General features: G+C 38.9%; 1 protein-coding gene across 1 annotated transcript in view; it reads right to left on the bottom strand.

Annotated features, from left to right (window-relative positions):
• Window positions 1–4,196: 4,196 nt before the first annotated feature.
• LOC115325310 (myosin-11) overlaps window positions 4,197–21,052 on the bottom strand; it is a 34,311-nt gene continuing 17,455 nt past the window's right edge. Inside the window, exons 17-32 of the mRNA XM_029986021.2 lie at window positions 20,397–20,479; window positions 19,434–19,539; window positions 18,108–18,178; window positions 17,293–17,389; window positions 16,937–17,007; window positions 16,437–16,533; window positions 15,580–15,639; window positions 14,991–15,101; window positions 13,841–13,930; window positions 9,712–9,750; window positions 9,219–9,275; window positions 8,724–8,744; window positions 8,059–8,268; window positions 7,301–7,414; window positions 5,877–5,987; window positions 4,197–4,307 (exon numbers count right to left, since the gene is read on the bottom strand). Coding sequence (XP_029841881.2) covers window positions 4,197–4,307; window positions 5,877–5,987; window positions 7,301–7,414; window positions 8,059–8,268; window positions 8,724–8,744; window positions 9,219–9,275; window positions 9,712–9,750; window positions 13,841–13,930; window positions 14,991–15,101; window positions 15,580–15,639; window positions 16,437–16,533; window positions 16,937–17,007; window positions 17,293–17,389; window positions 18,108–18,178; window positions 19,434–19,539; window positions 20,397–20,479 — 1,449 coding nt within the window. The remainder of the gene's footprint in view (window positions 4,308–5,876; window positions 5,988–7,300; window positions 7,415–8,058; window positions 8,269–8,723; window positions 8,745–9,218; window positions 9,276–9,711; window positions 9,751–13,840; window positions 13,931–14,990; window positions 15,102–15,579; window positions 15,640–16,436; window positions 16,534–16,936; window positions 17,008–17,292; window positions 17,390–18,107; window positions 18,179–19,433; window positions 19,540–20,396; window positions 20,480–21,052) is intronic.

The raw sequence follows: 21,052 nt of genomic DNA, 5'->3' as shown, positions 1-21,052 counted from the left end.
ATGTGGCAGTAGGCATTTAGAAACCTTTTTTTGCAATCAGTTATTTCTATATATATTTTAAATAGCGTCGCTTTGTAGAAAATTGTGTACTTGAAACTTACAAAGCCTTGACTTTGATAAATATAGAAAAATATATATCTGCCTTGTTTACCAAAATGTAATATTTCTTCTTTTTTTTTCATTAGCCCCAGGTTACACAATGCCTGAGGTATGCATAGGTGTTGAAGAAACTGAGCCCAACCTTGATTCAGTGTGTACTTCTCGCGGGGTTAATGGGCCCATTGTACAAGGAAGAGTAAGTATATCCTTCTGAAATCCTTTGACTGAGTAGCCGCGCTCGACACTCAGAGCGATTAAAGGGCTGCTCTAGTGTTTGGAATACATACGTGGATCTCTTTCAGTTGGGAAATATTCGCACTCTGTGCAGGCTGTGCTGCATAGTGCGTGATTCAAACGACGTTCTTTATTACGTCTTGGGGGATGCTCCAGAGGGCACGGATTGCGACGTAGGCAAGGTAATCATACTGCTTTATTTTTATGTCATGAATATATTAATATTTAAAACAAAGCTGTCTATTCTATCCCGGTTAATTTAATAACGTCACAAACGTTTTTCTTTTTTTTTTTTCCTTTTTTTGCGTTACAGAATTAATTTAGCGAGAAGCATGGAAACTTTTCTGGGGGGGGGGGGGGGGGGGGGGGGCACATGCTGAGCGAATTCTCATCGTGGACGGTGTCGTGGTTTAGCATGTTTGTTTGTTTGGGGGGGGGGGGGCTTGAACTAAACTGTTTTAGCTTATATTGCCGCTAACCGTACAATTTCTTTCATGTCTTTCATGGCCATCTTTATTTAAAAATACTAACAGTACGACAGATACAAGCCCTACTTCTAGAGACATATTTATATGCCCCTATGAAGTAGGGATCAACGAAACGAATTGGACCAGCGGAGCGGGTGGCCCCCCTAGAATAAATGAGTTTGCTCAGCATTAGGAGCATATACAGTTACTCTAGCGTACAAGACTACCATTTAGAACAGATTTGTGCGAATGCTAGCCTCGGTATATTTGATGAAAAGCGTAAATTTCGACAGTGTGTTGAGGCTATTGTTCTTTCCTAACGTTTCGCTTTTATCCTGTTTAGCGTTGTATTTCTGAAGGAATAAGTGCACCACTAAGGAGGCGTCAAGCTGTTGGTGGGTCACTGAAAATAAGAATAAACATAAACATAAACATACAATTATTCTCCTCTAGGGTGATCATATGGCTCAGCCATTTAGTAACTCCAGGAATCTCAAAAGTAACTGTATATTCGCGAGTCTACACGCTCCGCTGGTCTATTTTGTTTCGTTGACCACCCTTCCTAGATATAATGAAGTGCCTGCACTTTTGGCGCATTTGTTAGCATTCTTTCTGGTGATGTGGTTTTTGATCCCGATAAAAATAAATGTATTATAAGCCGTAATAGAGGATTCTCTAGAGGTCACGCTAGCGAATGTTGGTTATTTTTACAACCCCGGAAGAGGATGTCTACCCTCACCCATCAAGGGCAGTTTTTCCCGAGACTGTTCATTATTTGCTAGGCTCAATTCTACGTGATAATACGACTCAGTATTTTGAAACTAATTTTTATTAGTTGGAATTCCTTTTAGGGCTTTCTTTTTTAATGTCGCTTCTTTAAATTGTCTTTTTCAGACATGCAAAAACAAAACTGTGACTCCTACATTTTCGACAACATCATGTCAGTGAACATAACTGGACAACTGAAAACAGCAGGCCAGATAAAGAGACCGCTGAGCACGCAAAATCTTTTTTTTTATTTGTTATTATTGCTTGGCGCGTCTATTAAGACGCGCCAAAAAAATAAAATAGCTTGACAAGTATGTATCTTCCCAAAACTTATAAAAGCAACATCCACCTGACCGTGTCTGTTTAAAACAAGAGATAAAGGTATTCACTGACGCACGAAATAACCACCAGTCGTGAACACATTTTGTACAAAAGTTTACAAAATTGATTACGAATTGCGCATCTAAAATATATCGAATACGAATGTAAGAAATATTGGCCTTTGCATAGTTTGTATTACAATGTTGCCGCTTTAATGTACTGGCTTGAATTGGCCATCTTCTAGTCATCTTTGAGAAATTCTAAATTTAAAGATGAAAAAAAAACTACGGTCAATACATACGTGCGCATTCGGCATATAAATATACACAATGTAGAATGTAAGCAATTTGAACCTTCATACAGTTTTTCACAAAGAAACATACTAATCCGCACAAACATAACACGAGATCAGGAACAACAATAAAATGTTTATATTCGTTGAATAAAGATTGGCCCCTGTCGCCTGTCGAAAATGGGGATTTTCAACCAATCGTTTATTCAGGGAGTTTCCCGGGGTTGTCCTTTTCGACGGTAATATTTATAGGGAACTCATTCAAAACCGATAAAAAGGGAAATATTTTTTTCACAGACCAGTTTCAACCTAATATTAAATAAATAAAAAGGAAATGTTCGAAGAAAAGTTGGCAGTTCAACCCGGTACGCGGAGTCATCGAGTAATGAATTAACAAGTAATGCGCTTTCTTTGTCTTAACCTTAAAAAAAGCAGAATGTTACATATTCTATAGATTTATTGATTGTCTAATTAATTTCTAATGTGCTTTAGAAATTTGCTAGGCAATCATATTTCGTTGCTCAACGAATAATTTTTATAGATTATAAATTGGTCAATATTTACGTTGACACTCGTGCTGAGTGCGCCACACATAAAATGAAACTTGCTAAATTACCAATGTGTGAAGTGTTCAGAGGGTAAAAATTAATTGCTGCACTTGGTTAACGAAAACAAATTTCTAGCGTAGTGCTTATATGTCTACAGTGTAAATAAAAGCAAAACATCTGTGGCATATTTTAAAACATAATAAATCCAATATTTCATGACGAAAAACTCAATAATACATAGTTCGAAGTCAAACATTTTATTAAACTTCCACTCAAACACAAACCCCAAAATAGAGCATTTAACTAAATTTAACATAATATTGGGTAGCGTAACATATCTTGCGAGCTCAGCCTCGTCAAAAACGTAAAAATAAAGTTGAAAAGGCCACGACAGTGTAACTTAAAAACGCTCTCTCGCAGTTCGTGTTACCATCCGTAAACTAAGGAACAAGAGATATTTGACAAAAACAAAACAAATAAGCTAGCCAAGCTCACAAACATGTCAGAAGCTCTATTTGCGTCAAACCGAGTTGTAAATAAATTAATAAATGTAAGCAAAAAATGCAACTAAGTTTACGTAAAACTAGCATATTCTTTTGTTACGTTGAAAAGATATGATGAAACGAAGCAAATCAAATAGTTAGATTGAAAACCGCCGTTTCATAGATGGTGCTTTGATCTATCAACTAGAGAACGATTGAGAACATAAAATGCAACATAATTAACTAATATCCGCCACTGTAGTTTCTGCTCTTGAAGAACTTCCGCTTCTTTGGCGTGGGGGGCTCGCTCTCTTTTGGAGTAGATGGTTGCGATGGCAGAACCTTTTTTGGAAACAAATAATATTGACAACATTAAAAGTATATGATCATTGTGAATCAAACTCAAGAAGCTTCATAAAATGAATATAAGACTAAAAATATAGTAACTTCCGATTAATTCGCTCAGACAGCTTTCCGAGATGTAGTGCCCAATTTTAGAGATCTTTGTTTGTATAGAGCAATTTTAAATAAATTTGATGACGAAAACAAGTTTATTGTCGGCGTCATATTTTCTACAATGAATGGAAGCTAAACCTTACCACATCTCAGATATCCTTACAGTAGATAGAACAAGAGGACAATTAGTTTAAACTTCGTTAATATAATCCCAAATATTTTATCTAATATACCACTAGAATTGGTCGTAGCCAGATCTGTCTCAAAGTTTCGTTGGAATTTTTTTTTTCTGACGCTCTACTCAATCCAACAATTCATAGTGTAACAATTTAGGACATCCATAGAGGGCAAGCGCTTCAATTCAAAATTTGAAAAATGTGTCACCCAATTTCTTTTTTAAAGGCGGTTTTAGTTTAGATTTCCGAAGAAAAAATATTTAAAATCAATGCGCACTTACCCGGGCAGCGGGTTTCTTCTGTGTTGCAGCCTCCTGCGACTTGAAAAAGGCGAATGATGGATTTTGTAACATCTACCCGTTGTGTTGATTTATCTCCGATTTATCTGACGCAAAAGTACTTACAGCGGACACGGTCACACTCATGGCCTGCATTATACCCGACGCCATGGTCTTTCCGCCATCCTGTCACAAAAAAGAAAACAAAATATTGCTGTCCTAAACACGGTGCCTGCAACGCGTCTCCGTCTGGTATTCTCAGCACGTCCCCAAAAAAGTGGCCCCTCGATTTCTGCCTGATGACGTCGCAGCAGTTGGGGATGCCGCGACAACAACACTCTCGTGTTTTTTTTTTTTTTGTGTGTTTTTTTGTTTTGTTTTGTTTTAAATAGAAATACGTATTTTTTCGCTCTTTAAATGGGACGCAAAGTTGGGAGATGGATGTCAGGAAACCTTCGTCACGGAAGTGGCGTCACGCAGAAAACATCATAGCGCCAACCGAATTGAAGTTCCTAGATAAACAGCTTCGTACAAGTAGCGAGGTTCCTTGAAGCGCCGACTGCGTGACGGTGCATGTTTTAGGGAAGCGAATGGCGGCGCACAGTGGAAGACCGAACTGAATGACGCCCTTTTGTTCCAGCGGGAATGTGCTTTGTCATTTGTATCGGTTGGAATACGACACTAAACACCATTCGGAAACTCGTGCCAGGCACCATAATATAAAGGTGGTCAGATTGATTTTTATGGAACCCTGAAATATTTTTTTTTCTTAAGAGAACCCCTACTCTTATAAGTTTGGCCAATCGTTCGTTAACGGAGTCCATGTATTTTTTTCTTAAATCAAAATAATACACCCAGAGCACGTTAACACATGGATTAGCCCTCACATTTGTTAAACGAGTTAAAGTTGTAACACCAAATAATTTCATTTTTTTAATGTATTTTAGATAAATAGCCTATGAAACAGTATGTACAAATTTGCTGCGATAGCTAGCGACATATGACTATACCACTGCACGAAGACGACGCCTAGGGTGGAAACGGGGGAAGGGGGATGCACGCGATATTAGGCAGTTTTAGGGAACCCTTTTTGCACCTCCGATACGGTACGCTGTGACCTCCGGTGCAGACTGCGCATGCGCGACAACAGAAGACTCCCATTTGCGCAGTTCGTAGCGGTGGGCCCATCGTAAAGTATCGGATGTGCGAAAACAGTTCCCTAAAACTACCCAATAAAAGCCTTCATTCCGAATCGCAATGCTGGCTGGGTTGCTCCTTCCATGGTGGCAGCGGATATTTATGGCAGCGACGGAGGGCAGCAACGTAAGGCCTGCAAAATAGGCCTCCAGGCGTCTGCGAGTCGCTGGAGAAGACCCAAGAAAAACGCCACGACGGCCGGCCCGCTTCCACCATCCAAAACCGCTAGACACTACGAGCGAACCCTGGACTGAGTGCAAGAAGTGCATTGTGGAATTTGACCTATTTGCGAAGCACCCGAAGGATCAGCCTAGCGACGAACAGGCAGCGCTGGCTAGATTGCTCTTTACAATTGCTTCGCAATTACCTTTTCTAATTACTGCTGTATTGTCATAATAAAAATTGTCTCTCCTGAAGCCCCCTTTAATCATTAAGAAAACATCACGACCAAACAGCCTCGGGTATGTCCATGCACAACTCTTTTTTAAAGACGAAAGGGCAACCTACTTGATTAAAAATAAAAACATTTGGTCGGCAAATTAAATGTCGAATACTAACCAAGCTCGTCGTGTCGCTCTTTGCCGGCACAACGACCACATGGAAAGATTTGTCCGAGGTCAGGTTATCACTGGCCTCCTTGTTGACGATCTGGTTCACAATGCCCTCCAGCTGAATTCGCCATGCACGGGAAAGGAAATAAAATTGGATGTCAAGCTTCCTACATTTTAAGAATATCCGCAGCAACATCTAAATATAGTAATGTTAAAACAACTATAGTCTCTCGCAACTAGAAGAAAAAAAAACGGGGCTTGGCCTCTACTGCTGACGCTTCTTGCTTCGTGGTTCCTTCTTAGGCGTTCTTATTGGCTAGTGCGACAATCTCCCCCGTTAAGGAGCGAAAAGAAGATGATCGAGAATCACCCTGCCCTGTGTTTTTCAAACTGTCATAGTGACTAATACTAGCTCATTATTAATTGCATCTAATCGTAACTGGGCTTGTGCTATGTGTTTTCGGTTAAAACTCATTAAAGAAGACGCTAACCAAACTTCGTAGTACAGCGGGAATTGTCACGCTGAATAGATGTTTAATTAAAAAATGCATCGAGGCAGAAATACTGGGCTCCCATTCAATCGCACTTTTCATTAAAACAAAATGAGCACAAATTCGATGTCAAACTCCGCGTATGCATCGCCAATGCCTAATTTCTTTTACCCGTCCACAAACTGCCGAGTCTGTGCCTACTCGGCAGTTTGTGAGGACAGTGCACAGAAGTACTGTAAGCTATTATACCTTGGTTGCCACCCTGAACCGAAAATGGCAACACTAGTTTCCCCTTGAGCGTTTTCCACGACCTGAGTGTCGATTTTATTGTCAGGAACCGAAGTGAGATATTGCATTGTTCGCTATGAGTTATGTTGCAAACATAAGCTATTCGAAGCATAAATGTGGGTGCAGTATGAATATTCACTGTGGCAGACTACCGCCTTGGATACTAAGGATTAGGACGAATAAATGCGAGACTTGGAGAGAAACGATTACGGATATCGGTACTCCGCGAACATAGAGTTACGATAGTGATACCGACTGCACTCATATAGATTTCTACCAGTAAAGTTATAAACGCCTAGAAAATTTACAACAGCAAAATAAACCATTAGACTAGTACGTTTCGGGAAGGGACTTGAAGAAACCTTTTTGCCCGCTATCTCTGTATCTAATATATTTCATCTTGTTGTTCAAATTTGTTCAACCTTGATAGTAACAAAGGAGAAAATAAGTGCATGTTGCAAGGCGGAATCTACCGAGAGGAGGAAATTGGAAAGTCAGGTCAAAATTCTGTAGAGTTGCCTCCTCCTTAGATATCTGGAACACCCTACGAATCGCTTATATTCATATAAAAAAACATCTTATTGAGTGTACATGTTTTTCTGGAAGACACGCGAGAGTAATGACATATTGGGAGTAATGCGATCCTACTAACGGAGTCATTGCTCCAGCTGCCATCTGGATGACCGGACACAGGTGGCTTGGATACCGGCTCCGGAGCTGGCTCAAGACGAAGCACTCCAGTTGTCGGGGTGGAAGGTGCTTTTGACTGTTTAATGACACCAATCATTAGTGAGACACGTAGTTGAAGTACCCGTTGAAAATCATAATAATGCAAACAAGTTTCTAGAACGCATACAATCGACCACATTGATTTCTGCCATAATACACCATGTCCGAATAAAAGTAAGATAACATAATTGCAGTGATCTTCAGGCAAGTGGTTCTTAGAAGAAACTTAGCACCATATAAACAGCATCCTTCATCTACAAAGTCTTACAACGCATAGAATGCACTATTTAGGAAGCGATTGCTTAAATTTGTTTAGAAGACAACTCCAATCATTAAGAGTGAAGAAGACGCCATTTAATTATTTTATTCACTAAATTTAGCGGGTACATTTACATCACGTGACACGGGGTCACATGATCGGGTCACGTAGCGTGACGTCAGGTCACCTTAGAGCAATTTCGTCACTACATGTAGACGTCAGGGTATCACGCGACCTTAAGTCACGCGACGCGGTCACATAACGTGACGTCACAGTGTCAAGTCATGGTGTCACCGTCACATAATGCCTTGACGTCTTCGCCAAACTCAGTGGAGGTAATGCACAGATGGGCAAACAAATTTCTAAAATTAGGGGTTTCTGTCAAACAAAAACTTTCCATGCAATAATCAAATGTTGCAGACCCGAGTGAATGGTGCTGTCTGGGCCATCTTCGCTATAGCGGCGTCTGCCAGCGTCTTGTTCAGAAGCTTGATCTCGTTCTGGGCCTCCTTGTAGAGCTTGTCCATCTGAGAACGCTTGTTCGCCTCTACGTCTCGAGTGTGCCTCAGATCAAAGTTCAACTCTTCAACCTTCTTCTGGAGCTCTTTGAGACGGTCCTTCAGCCTTGCATTCTGTTTCGATACAAACGCAAAAAAGGAAGGAGTTGATCAAATCCATATAATTTCAGCTAAGTGTATTCGGCTCCTGGTACCGATAGAGCCGCAATGAATTGAATCAATTATCTTGCTGATGTACGCATCGCCAGTATTTCACGAGCAAATGCCCAAATTACACGAAGCTCAAATAACGATTAAGAATAAAATGTATTACGAGTTCCCTCTTTATGTGTGCAAAGTCGGTTCTTGAGCAGTGGAGTTCAAAGATGTTTTGGATGGCGATTGTGCAGTTATGTATAGGCACTAGTTATACTTTATCATAAAATGTCCTTTCCGCTTTTTTTTTCTTTTTTCTAAATTAATCTTTAGCCAACAAATCAGTTAACCAGATTTTTACATCAAGATTCGCTGAAATTGTGATGAAACTAGAGGTTTCGCGGTTCGTAAGTTATAGGGTGTGTGTACATCACCTCTGCTTCCACCGCAGACTCCTGTATAAAATAAAAAGAAACAGAGGTAAGAAACAATCTTAGCATAATTCACACTCGCATCACCAGAAGAAGGATCATAGCAGCAAACTCAGAGGAAAATTTTCTACAACCTTAAGATTGAGTTTTATATGTGCGTGTGTGTGTTTTTTTCTTTACTTTTTTTTAATTGACAGTGGTGTTACAACTTTAGTTAAACAAGCCTTTACCCAGAAGCTTTTGTAAACAAGTCTAATTTTGCCAACCTCAAGAGAGTCTAATTTCTCGAAGTCCGTGCGGGCGCCTAGGGAATTTCGGAATGGTAATTGCGTGGAACCACCAAATTAATTTCACTTTAAATGTATTATTGGGTTCATGGCTCCTTAAAATTAAAAGTCACATCACTATCAGTATGCGCACATTTAAATAAAAAAATAAGACGATTATAACATATTTAGAACGAAACTTTAGAACAAAGAGTGGTGCATGTATATCTACCTTTTTGGCAGCTGCCACTTGAATTTTCTTAATCTGTGTCTCAAGAGCGTCAAATTTCTGAAACAAAGTTCATTGATCGAGTTTATTAAGAAAACCGTCTTCATATTTTTCTAAATAAATGTCACACGCGATTAATATTGTGTTCCATCAAGAGCCCCCGCCATCGAAGAGGATTCTTATAAATTAGTTTGAGTGCATTGTATTGTTTTCAACACATCATTAAATATCATATAATCAAATACCAATTAATCAACCTTAGCCAGAAAGCAACAACGGTATGTCTCCGATCACCTGATATCCCGTAACGCCAGTTGAGTATACACAATAAAAATGTCGTACATATACACCTCAGAATTTAATATGAGTGGAAGATTTGACTGCAGTGTTCAGATGATGCTTCTTTTTTAAAACATCTTGAAATAGTTTTGCACTCCCTTTGGCAAATTCGGTGAAGTGCCTAAATATAAAAAAAAACTGTCGTAAAAAGGCTCACCTTCTTCAGAGCTTCACTTTCTGCTTTCATCACCTTATTCTTTTGAGGGAAGATATGAAATATTGTTTAGATGGAAAAAAGAGAAAAGGTAAAAACAAATTCTAAATGTTGAACTTGATGGTAACCCAGCCACTGAGGTGGAACTGAAAGCACAGTTGGATAAATAAACAAATGTCAAAAGATCACGTCTTGACATGCTCAAGACTTACCATCAAGTCTACCATCATTCACCATTTACCACCATGCCTACCATTATTCTCAACATGCAACAACTCACCTTTACTTCAGGCAGCTTTTCTTTGTCAATTTTAATTGTTGTTAATTCGAAACCGTATACATGACGCAGGGAGTTTTAGAAATAGATGTTCAGGACAAGCTGGTGGTTATGCCGACGGACACTCTCAACAACACACACGGCCATAATTTGTAATGCTTTCTCCCGAGTAAAAATTAAAGAAAGAGAGAAAGAGAGGGCTAAAACTTCCACTGTTTCAGCGATTCCTCGAAGTGTAAGTATTAAAGTACCGAAAAATATTTACCAGTGTCCCGAGTCTTATAGAAAGCACGTTTTACCTAAAGATTTTCTCTCTCTCTCCCTCTCTCTCTCTCTTAAGGAAAATGTTCAAATGTAAAGGCTTATCTTCGTTCACGGAACTTTACATACCGGCTACAAAGCCTTCAATATATGAGCGAGAAATATCTACCCTATAAAAAAGCTTAATATAAAATATAACTTTATAAAACATAATGAAATATTTTCCTCGTACCAAAATTTTTAGGACATCCTTTCAACGAAAGACATGCTCAACAACGTACGTTGAAATATAATTCGTGAAGCGAACACGCGTCCAATATATCTGATTACATTTAAGGGTTAAAAAGCATGAGCTCGGGTAATGAGTTGAAGCTTCTCATATGCTAAAAGCCACATTTTTATCCGTTGTTCAAGTCTCATCAAAACTAGGAATGCGTGTGATCGAGCTATAGAACTTTTCTGAATGCCCTATTTTTCGCCTATATTTAGTTAAAGTGACCATTGAGCTCAAAAGCTAATATGTTCCTACATTTTTCATGTATTTATTTATTCACACTTTTAAGCCATAAATCATTACAAAGGAGAGTAGTAGAACAAATAATAAAAAATTGAATGAAAATTGGGAAAGTAATACATAAAAAAATTAAAAAACACTATAAGTGCAAACGACACAAACGTTTGAATACTATACAGTTCGCTATCCAGCAATCAGCAAATCCGATATATATATATATATATATATATATATATATATATATATATATATATATATATTATACTATTACATGAAATCAATCAGGTATATTCTGCAAAGCAGATTGGAAGAAATTGAAAATAATAATAAAATTGCTATTAGAGAAGGAGGGCGGTTCGAGTCATTACAGGTGCGTAGACTGAAAGAACAAACAAAAAAAGAGATTAGTATTGCAGGAAATGACTTTTAGTTTAGGAAGGTGATCCAAAGTGGTGGGATAAAATATTTAATAAAATAAACAAAGTCGAGCACTTTTGCGTCGTGAAGCTATGGATGAAAGACCTAGGTTAGATTTCATGGAGGACACACTAGCAGCTCGTTGGTAGTTTAAGTATATAAATCTCGGTGAGTTATTTTAAATCATTTCCAATTGATCAACAAGAATTCCGACGCCAAGATCCCAAATCGATGAGGCATATTCTAGTCATGAATGCACACTTGCTTTGTAGTACGGTAGTTTAATAGAAGTAGAATCCGAGTTAAAGTTACGTTTTAAGTACCCTAGCTTACGATTAGCTTTGTTAGTAATGAAATCGATGTAAATTTCCCAGCTACAACTAGAAGTAATATGGACGCCTAAATACTTATATGATTTGACGAATTCGAGCGGGAGATTCGAAGGTAAGTTAGAGTGGCAACGAGAGGTTCGCTTGAATTTGCACTTGTTAAAATTTAGCGTCATATGCAACGTTTTTCACAAAGAAATGATAGCGTTAATATCAGATTGAAGCGCAAACACTAGTTATTTCCCTGGAAGGAACGCGATCATTTGCGAATATATGAATCGAAGATGATACACAGTTTTACAGGTCGTTAATGTAGACAAGAAAAAGTTAAGGCCCAAGAACAGTGCCTTGAGGTACGCCAAAAATTACAGGGTGAATAGGGGAGCAGATGTTATTAGCTGTGACAAAATGCCGACGAAGGGGGAGAGAGCATTCAAGCCATTTTAGTATGTTACTTGCACTACCTTTTTTTTGTTTGTTTGTTTTAGTAGCAGGATTTAGTGAGAGGCCGTATCGAATGCTTTTGCAAAGTCTAAATATATACAGTCAGCGAATCATCGATTCTCGATTTGCCCAAAATAATTTTTCGAACTCAAATTTTTCCTGTTTATCCAACTTTTTCAATTAGTACTTTCTGTGTCTCTTCCGCTGCGGAAGAGACACAGAAAGTACGAAATGAAAAAAAGTCTAGCCGAATCTAGACAAAATGGCAAACGAAGCCATTTCGGCTATATAGAAAACATAGTCGTGTCTTTTTTTATCCAATTCTTCAATCAATGAACCGCCTTTTCCCATACAATTAAATATATTTACGGCATTTTAGCAATGTGTGGTTTTATTTTTTTAATCAATTTAGTCAGTATGATAAAAATATTATCTTCACATATCGCGACATTATGTTGATTAATTAATTCAGTCGCAATAAAACCTTCGCGCAACAAGTTGAATTAGAAATTATCGATGAGTTAGTAATAGGCAATTTATTTTATATTGTGTGCTACGCTCAGATCCTCTTTTATTAATGAGTACAATTTGATATTATACAAAGTGCCTAATTTTTTTAATTCGAACAAATAATTTTAAGAAAAATGGGTGAGGGTTACACGAGTGCCGTCTCCACCATGCATTTATCAGGCTCGGCGGACATTTCATGAGGGATAACCGTCATGGTAAATTAACTCATTAACTAAAGCTTGTTAATTATATTTTAATTATTGCTTTTAGGGGTCATGTCTTAATTGAAGAACGGGTGGCAATTACAATTACAAGACAGACATATTAAAAAATTTGGAAAAATGTTACGTTTTTCTTTTTTATTCATATATAAGATTTCCCATTTCTTAGCCCGATTTCACAAATTGCGCGCAACAAGCGCGCCGCAAGCACTTTCCAAAATAAAGCTTAGATGAGTGATGCAGTCGTTTGACTCACGTCGTCACTCGGGTAGTCTGCGTACCCACCAAGGACATGCTGCCGAGATAGTGAACAAATTATTCAAACGACTAAGTGACCGGAGTATTGCGGGCACGACTTGTGGCGCACGTGTTGTATGCAATTTTTAAATCGGGTTAAGAAACGTAAAAGTTTACTAATTAATATTTGAAAATTAATATTTTCATTGAGGATAATGTACAAGTATCTTCTCGCAGCAATGTCTTCTAGGTTCTGCGAGGTAACCTGAATAAATAAATGAATGAATAATTCCATTGCAATCTTGCAAATTCTTTTACCTGGTCTTCCCTCTAATACTACATGATGATGATAAAGTAGAAAACAAAGGGACAGACAACGACTTTGAGACGTTGTCTCTCCCTTTTTCTTACTACTTCACGATTTTTCGTTTTTCAAACCACAATCTCAGGTTTTCAATGACCAGGTATAACTTACACCAGCTCGCCTGCACTTTAACCGTTTTTTTCTTTAATACTAATTGCCGTAAATGCTGGATTTGCAACAAGACTCTTAAAACGAATAATTAGAAGGTTAATTCAGAAATGCTAGTTATGTAGCCAACTTACCATGACGGCAGTTCACTCGCCTAATGTCCACCCAGCCTGATAAATACATGGCGAAAACTACACTCGTCTCTGACAATATTTTTTTTAATATGTATGAATTAAAATTTGTACACCCTGTTTATGTGACACTACGAGAGAGCAAGGAGTTCCTTCAAGCTGTTTCGCATCGCTTTCCCCATTGCTTCCGCAACTCATGTGCCAAAATGAAAAAAAAAAATCCAATTTTGAATTCTGGGCCCGTAAGCCCTAGCGAATCTAAGCCACAAGCAGTGGCAACATTGAGTTTCGTGTCAACTACTCTACTATCTGAGATTACCGCTTTCGCTGCCTCGTCGTGAAGCTTGACTTGGTCTTTCTTTTCGCTCATGGCTTTCTCAAGCTCTTTCTTCTTGTCCAAGTACGATTGCTGGAAGAATAGAAGGCTACAGTTCACACTTGGACTGGTAAAAGTGAGCGAGTTCGACATGAATAATTAAAATCGAAAGAATAAAACACGGAGGACAAGCACAGGACAACCCACGTTTTATTTGTTTAGCAACAACGTTTATTTTGGGTAGGAAATTTTGGGCAAATTTCCTGCCCAAAATAAACGTTGTTGCTAAACGAAAAAACGTGGTTGTCCTGCGCTTGTCCTCCGTGTTATATTCTTTCGATTTTAAGTAAGTTCACACTTCTTTTACATTTCCTCCGTTTTTACCCATATAGCAAATAGATTCAATGTAGTTAACTTTCACACTTTAGGCACCATAATTTGCCTCAAACTACGATTTACCATAGCCGTGCTTACGGGCCATCAGGCCTAAGCACCAATGAGACACCATGTGACATGATGTTCTAGTGTCCGTATCAGACAAATATCAGAGTACAATATTACGTGGTCTCTAAGTAGCTCGTGATTGGACCTCTGGGTCAGTCGCCTTTACTTTATTTTATTATAAGGCGAGACGAAGTATACGTGCATGATACATCTGCTGCCATTATGAGCTTTGCCTGCAAACGCAAAGACTCTTCGTGGCAAAAAAAAAAGTACTGCTCTCCATAAAGATAAACAATATATCGGTAAATTTATATATATTAGGCCGATACAAATTTAAACTCCAGTGTAATGGCAAAAGTAAATTTACTTCTTTCTAATTCATTTAATTTCCGAGTACATAACGGCCAAATTGAACGTGCATTGAATATCCAAAGTAGCGGGACCTAATTAAAAAATTATGATGATTCATGAAAAAGAAAAGTCTCGAATAAAACCAAACGTGTAGCCTACAATATCCCTTAAAAACTAAATCAGAAATGTTTCAAAAACAATATTCTTGAATCGATGATCCTCCCCAGCGCCTGTACTGAGGAGATTACACCCTTCCAAAGTACGGTAGGGCAATTAAATGTTCTATTCTCTTTTGTGAAAATTTTTTAACAGTCCAAAACTTAAAAGAAGTTTGCAGAAATTGAGACCGCAAACACACCTCAAGTTTCTCAAGCTGCTCCGCACATTCACGTGTGAGGCATTCGTACTCAGACTTGCACCTCTTGTGCTCACTGTTCACTTGATCGAGCTGTTTCAAGGCCTCTTCGAGCTATATTCGGGAAGGGAAGTTAATGATAAAACTATTATCAAACAATGCCAATTCACAAAACAAATTAATTAAAGCTATATATTTTGACGGTGTTTATCATGTTGCTACAGTTAGTGACAGTTTACAAAACGCAGGGCGTAATTTATTATGATCACGGCTCTTGCCTCGTGATATGTTCTTTGCCACTATCGGTAAATGTCGCAATTTTATTGACTGAGGAACGATAATAATTTGCATCTTTATTTATTTATTTATTTTGAAACTTATAAATTAAAAGGATTATTAATTTCTTTACTATAACGAGTGAAGAAAATATATTCCTTGTGTGCCCAACAAAACAGATTATAGGCTTCCCCAAATTTTTATGAAGCAGCGTGATTGACTGCTCAAATTACCCAAAATATTTTATATCAAAGCAAGGTATCGTATTTAACACAGCGGGAAGTCGTAGGTTTCATGAATATAAATTGAAACTAACCTGAACCTTACTGTCTGCTCCGCCGGTGTCTTCGGTGGTTTGTGTTTCACGCTCCTCCACCTGAGTACGGTTCAACACGAAAGAAATCATATTGCTACCTGTGACACGCCACAGCACTACAGCTATGATTGTTTTCTATAAGAATGACTAGTGACGACATGTAGCAAGATTATCCAAACACTAGATCAGCATGGGTGAGCTCGTAGTTACATCTTTCAAGAGTTTCTTGTCAACTTCAAGTTTTATCTCGTCAACTTGCTGGTCAACTAGATCACATTGCGTTTGTTTGGTAAAGCGTCGTTCCGTTGCATAGTAATTATATCAACTGTATTTTAATTTGAAGACTTCATCAGGCTATTATTATATATAGAGTCATATCGCAGTTTTCAAGCTTTGGTTGTATATTTTCTTCGTGCACAATCAGCAACTGCCGTTACAATTTGCTTGCAATACATACAATACGACTCACTGTTATTGAGCGTTCTCGTGGTTATGAATCTCATATTTCTTGTGTCTTATATGCACTGCACAGTTTGTAGTACTGGAAACACTGGAAACATTTATTGCACTCCTTATACTGCAGATTTTTTCACAGTATTAAAGTCCGATTTACGTCATATAATTCGTAATTGGCACACTGCTGACAGCTGTTCTCGTGTTGAACATGGTTAAAAATTACGCACAAAGACACAAGGACAAACAAGGAAGGAACACAAACAGGCGCTGTGTTCCTTCCTCTTTTGTGCTTGCCTCTTTGTGCGCGATTCTAAACCTTTTCATTGTGTGCAGTCCTAATCAAACGAGCCTCTGTGTAAAACACCGCAATTGAAGCTGAAGTAATACAAAAAAAAACTCGCCTGGATTGTGTTTTTAGGCACATCACGGAGCTCCATTTCTTGCTTCAACTTTTCGTTGACTTCGGCGGCAAGCTTTGACAACTCCTCGTTTTGTGCCCTGAAGACATTTTTTTGTCAGGTTTTCAAGTTAAGAAAATAGTCGCTTTCCTACACAGCTTCGCGTGAATCTGAAATTTCGCAATGTTTCGTGTTTTTATTTATTATATCTTCGTGTAATATTTACACGACTGATTACTGAAAATTTATAATTATTCAGCAGGGGAACGTAGTAAATGATAGGGCATGATACCAGTAAATTATATAATAGAGTTTAATATACATTAGATAAGAAATGTCTCTTTGTAATTCAGGTGGCCAAACAAAAATGAATGTATGACCATATAACAGGTTTCTTTTTACTCCCTTACACACGGTCACCTCACATCTAATATTTTTTATATGTGGGCTAAGTTCACCTGCCCAATTCAGGTAAATTAATATTGGAACAAAACATTCCTCACCTAAGAGCGCTTGTAATTTCCAATGTGGCCAATTTTTCTACTTTCAGCTCTGCTAGTTCCGCCTCGCTTGCCTTCACAAAAGAAATATCCACCTAATCAACACATTTATCTTGATCTCATCAGCTTCATTTGATATACCAAGCATCATGAACCAGATCTGCAACCCCATTGAAAGGTTTAATCTAGAAACACTCTTAAGCGGTAGTAATTAAAGCAATCACTAAATCTATAAAATCAGATAGGAATAAAAATGCTACATAGTAGTTGTATTTTTCTAAAACATTTACAACTTGCTAATGTTTTTTTTTTTTTTTCACAAAGGAGCGGTGATATTACAAAACAGCATACTGATATACCTTAATTTTGTCCTCAAGATGTGAGATTGCGTCGTTTTTCTCAACGAGCATGTCAGCCATCTTCTCACGCTCGTCATTTGCCATCAGTTCCTTCGCCCTAATTGTTTGAAGGTGAGTTCTTAGTTGCATGAACAAAACACGCACTTACCGACAATATCATTGGCTAATTATTAACCCTACGAATTACTTCTGCAATGCACCATAGCTAAATTAAAAAAAAAAACTATATTATAAACATTGAAAACGTACGAAAAGGAGCTCGAAACTGTTCACGTAAAAGAATTTGGAAACATTGTCTGTGATTTCAACACCCAACTTCAGCGCAACGGTATACGTTATGTTGAATTCAATCAATTCACGCATTCGACGGCATTCGTGTCATATTGGAGAAACGTATAAGGAAAACGCTGTTTGTCAGACAGGCACGCATTGAGACTTTAAAAAACTTCACCGTAACGAGCGATCGACCAAAGTATTAATGCGAAAGCATCAACTCTCTCATGGAGCGAGCTGACGTCATCAGTTTGAAGCGCGAAAACGGCTCCTAGTTTCCGCCGCGAACGCAATAGGAGCGATTCGCCTTCGGTTCCATTGGCCGCTGCGCCATAGCCTCCAAGATCCCGAAGCGCGTGCGCGTGCTAGTACGCAGCAGACGACAAAAGGAGCGGACGAGCAGACGACAAAAGGAGCGGACGAGCGGCTTGCATGCTTTCGCATTCGCAACTAATAAGAAATGCTTAGGTGTACCTCGAGCTTTTTTTTTAACTCTAGTATCTTGCGCCAAACACATGATCCAGGTAATTCTAAGCACTAACCTCAAAGTCTCCAGCTCTTGCTGCAGCGCGGTGGTGTTTTCTCGCATCTCATCCAGAGAAGACTGAGTTTCCTGTTTATAAGTTTAAAAAAATAGTTCCAAGAACAGAGATATGCCTTTTAAATGTAAGGGCGCAAACGAGCTAGTGAATATTTAGCATGACAAAAAACCCGAAAGTGCGGGTAAAAGCGGCACATGCACTAAAAAATATATTACAGTGCGTGTCTTTTTTACCTACAGTTTTGTGATTTTTGTCATGTTACATATGCAGTCTGCTGGGACTATAGGATTGCAAGTTCTGATACCAGAGGGCCACAGCACATTTGCAAGTAATGTAAAGTGCATGCTTATCGCCGACGAGTTGATTAGTTGTCTTCATCGAATGACCTATCAAATATACGGCACCTGATATCTGTCTCAATTTAAAAGCATGGCATGCCCATTTCAGTTGCTTGAGCTCCCAATGTCGTAGCGCCGACTTTCGTGAGTGACTGTATTGGGTAGAGTATGTTTACGACCGCATATAGGATTGCAGTATTATGTCTTTTCAACATGAAAGACTTCGAATAGCCACACTTTTCGAAAGAAAACGTAGTTTCCTGCCACAATGTCAAAATATTGGGAAACTAACAGTACCCATTGCAAGGAGCGTTTTAAAACAACGAATCTATTTTCGGATCGGTCGTTGATCCTGAAAGGAGATGTAACGTCACGCTCAACCTCTGAACTTGGACCCCATGACGTCACGGTCCCACGTGACACGGTGACCTCACGTGACCTGATACTATGTGGCACAGTGACGTGACCTGGAACAACGTGACCATGTGACTTCTATGAATGAAAAATTCATTCGCGAAATTTTACACATAAGAGCATGTTGCGATGGACTGGACTTAGTTTCGCTCCTTAAAAAAAGGGAATCGGTGGACAAGTACATTAGCGCACAGCAGTTCGGAGCGCGTGGAGTCAGAGCTCGCGCTGTAGAACCCAGGGATCGTGGGTTCAATCCCTACCCATTTTGATCTGGTTGAGCGTCCTACCAGCGAGGGGTCGTGTATCACTACTGCGTGGTGCACGTTTAAGACCCCAAGCTAGCAGTGGAAGTATACTGTCTAGATTTCTTATCTGCAGTGGAGACACCAGGTGCCCATTGGGCGTGACTAACTTTCGCTGTCTAAGCAACCACACAACACAATTACCTAGAAATATATGCTTTGATCTTTTTTCGAGAGAGACAAGGGGAAGGGGGAGGGGGGAACGGGAGGGTGGAGGGATTGGGGGAGGGGGAGCGGGAGAAGGGGGCTCTAAAGAGTGTGAGAAATCCTACCTGGAGCTTTTGTTGTAGCTGCTTCAATGTATCCTCCCTCTCAAGAAGCAAAAGTACCATCTTCTCCTTCTCTTCAACCGAGTGCTCCTCCAAGTCGGCCGCAGCCCTAGGTGAGCAATCTCTTGGCTTAGTTTCGCATGCACAAAGTACAAACAATCAAGACTCGAAATCAAACTAGGCTTTTTATGGAGTCCTACTTGACGTGGTCCAGTCATTCTTTACATTTAAGTAGTAAGACCTATTTTTAGCTATTTTTACAAAGGCTAGTCATCATAAAAAAACATGTAGTTGCCGGCGTCACAGAAGAGAAATTCAAACGCAACTAAGCTTTTTTCATTTACTACAAAGGCTCCGCCTTGTTGATTTTAATTTTTTTTTTTTATAAAGGTGTATAAATGAATATAAATGAATATGCATAAAAAAAACTGAACTTAGCATAAAAAATGCCACGAGGCAATTTTACTCAGTTCGTTTATAACATATCTTTCATTTAATACTTTTTATGCACAAATGTAACAGCAGTGTTTGCAAGTAAATACGTTCACCTGCACAAATCTAAAAGAGACCTACATGAGAGACCAAATCAGAAAGCTGCGCAAACTGTTAGTGAAACGAATGTAATATATTTGGCCACGTGGTAAGTATCCTTTTCAATTCACGAAGTACCATAGTATGAGTTTATAAGCCGCTCTGGAAGGAATCAATATAACTGGTTGCACTTATACACATAAAGCGCCGTTCACATACATGCGACCGAGTAAGACCGAGAAAGACCAGACCGGTTTTTAAGCCTCTTGCGACTTCTTAGGACCGGATGCGCTGGAGCGGAGCTGGTCCTAAGACATCGCAAGAGGCTTAAAAACCGGTCTAGTCTCTCCCGGTCTTACTCGGTCGCAAGAGTGTGAACGCGCCCTAACAGGCCCAATGTTCTGTCTCAGAACGCTGCGAAAACAGCTGACTCACCTCATCGATTCCACCTCTGCGTGTGCCTCAGCTAGCTCCTCCTCGTAGTTTGATATCGCTCCATAGAGACCGGTAATATCGGCCTGCAAAACATTTTGTAATCAGCAATCCAGAAGACAAAAAATCTTCCGTTCTTATTATTCTTGATTCTAGCAAATAATTATCGATATATTAACAGATTCCAAGTACGTGTATAAAAGCGGTACTTCGCAGCTTCATCACGAAGTAAGGCCATAAAATTTCGGTCAAAAGTTTTACACCAAACACTCTTATTTTGCAATGTCGTTCTCCAATTTTGTATGTGTAAAGCGAAAGTTGTGTACTGTGATTATGTTTCAAGAGATGACATACCGGTATTACTTTTTTAGAAAAACATGTTTTGCTGGAACAGTAGTTTGTCATTTGTCGTAATCAGTAATAAGAGGAATTAATTGTGTTGAGGGTTATAATAAAAACATCGGGGTTTAATACACAACATTTTTCCAAATCTTTTAGATGGATATTTCTTCACGAAGTACTTCACCCAAAAGCAAGCAGACCAAAATGAAAGTCGATTTCGAAACTTCTGAGCGTCGGTGACAGAATTCGTGGCATATAACAAACACAGCTTCCGGAGACAAGATATGTAATGCCAAGTTTTCTCCTTTCCTTCAATC

Source organism: Ixodes scapularis, unplaced genomic scaffold (assembly GCF_016920785.2).
Source record: "Ixodes scapularis isolate PalLabHiFi unplaced genomic scaffold, ASM1692078v2 PGA_scaffold4__175_contigs__length_147842914, whole genome shotgun sequence".
Classification (NCBI taxonomy): Eukaryota; Metazoa; Arthropoda; class Arachnida; order Ixodida; family Ixodidae; genus Ixodes; species Ixodes scapularis.
This window is presented reverse-complemented; position numbering and strand designations above follow the sequence as displayed.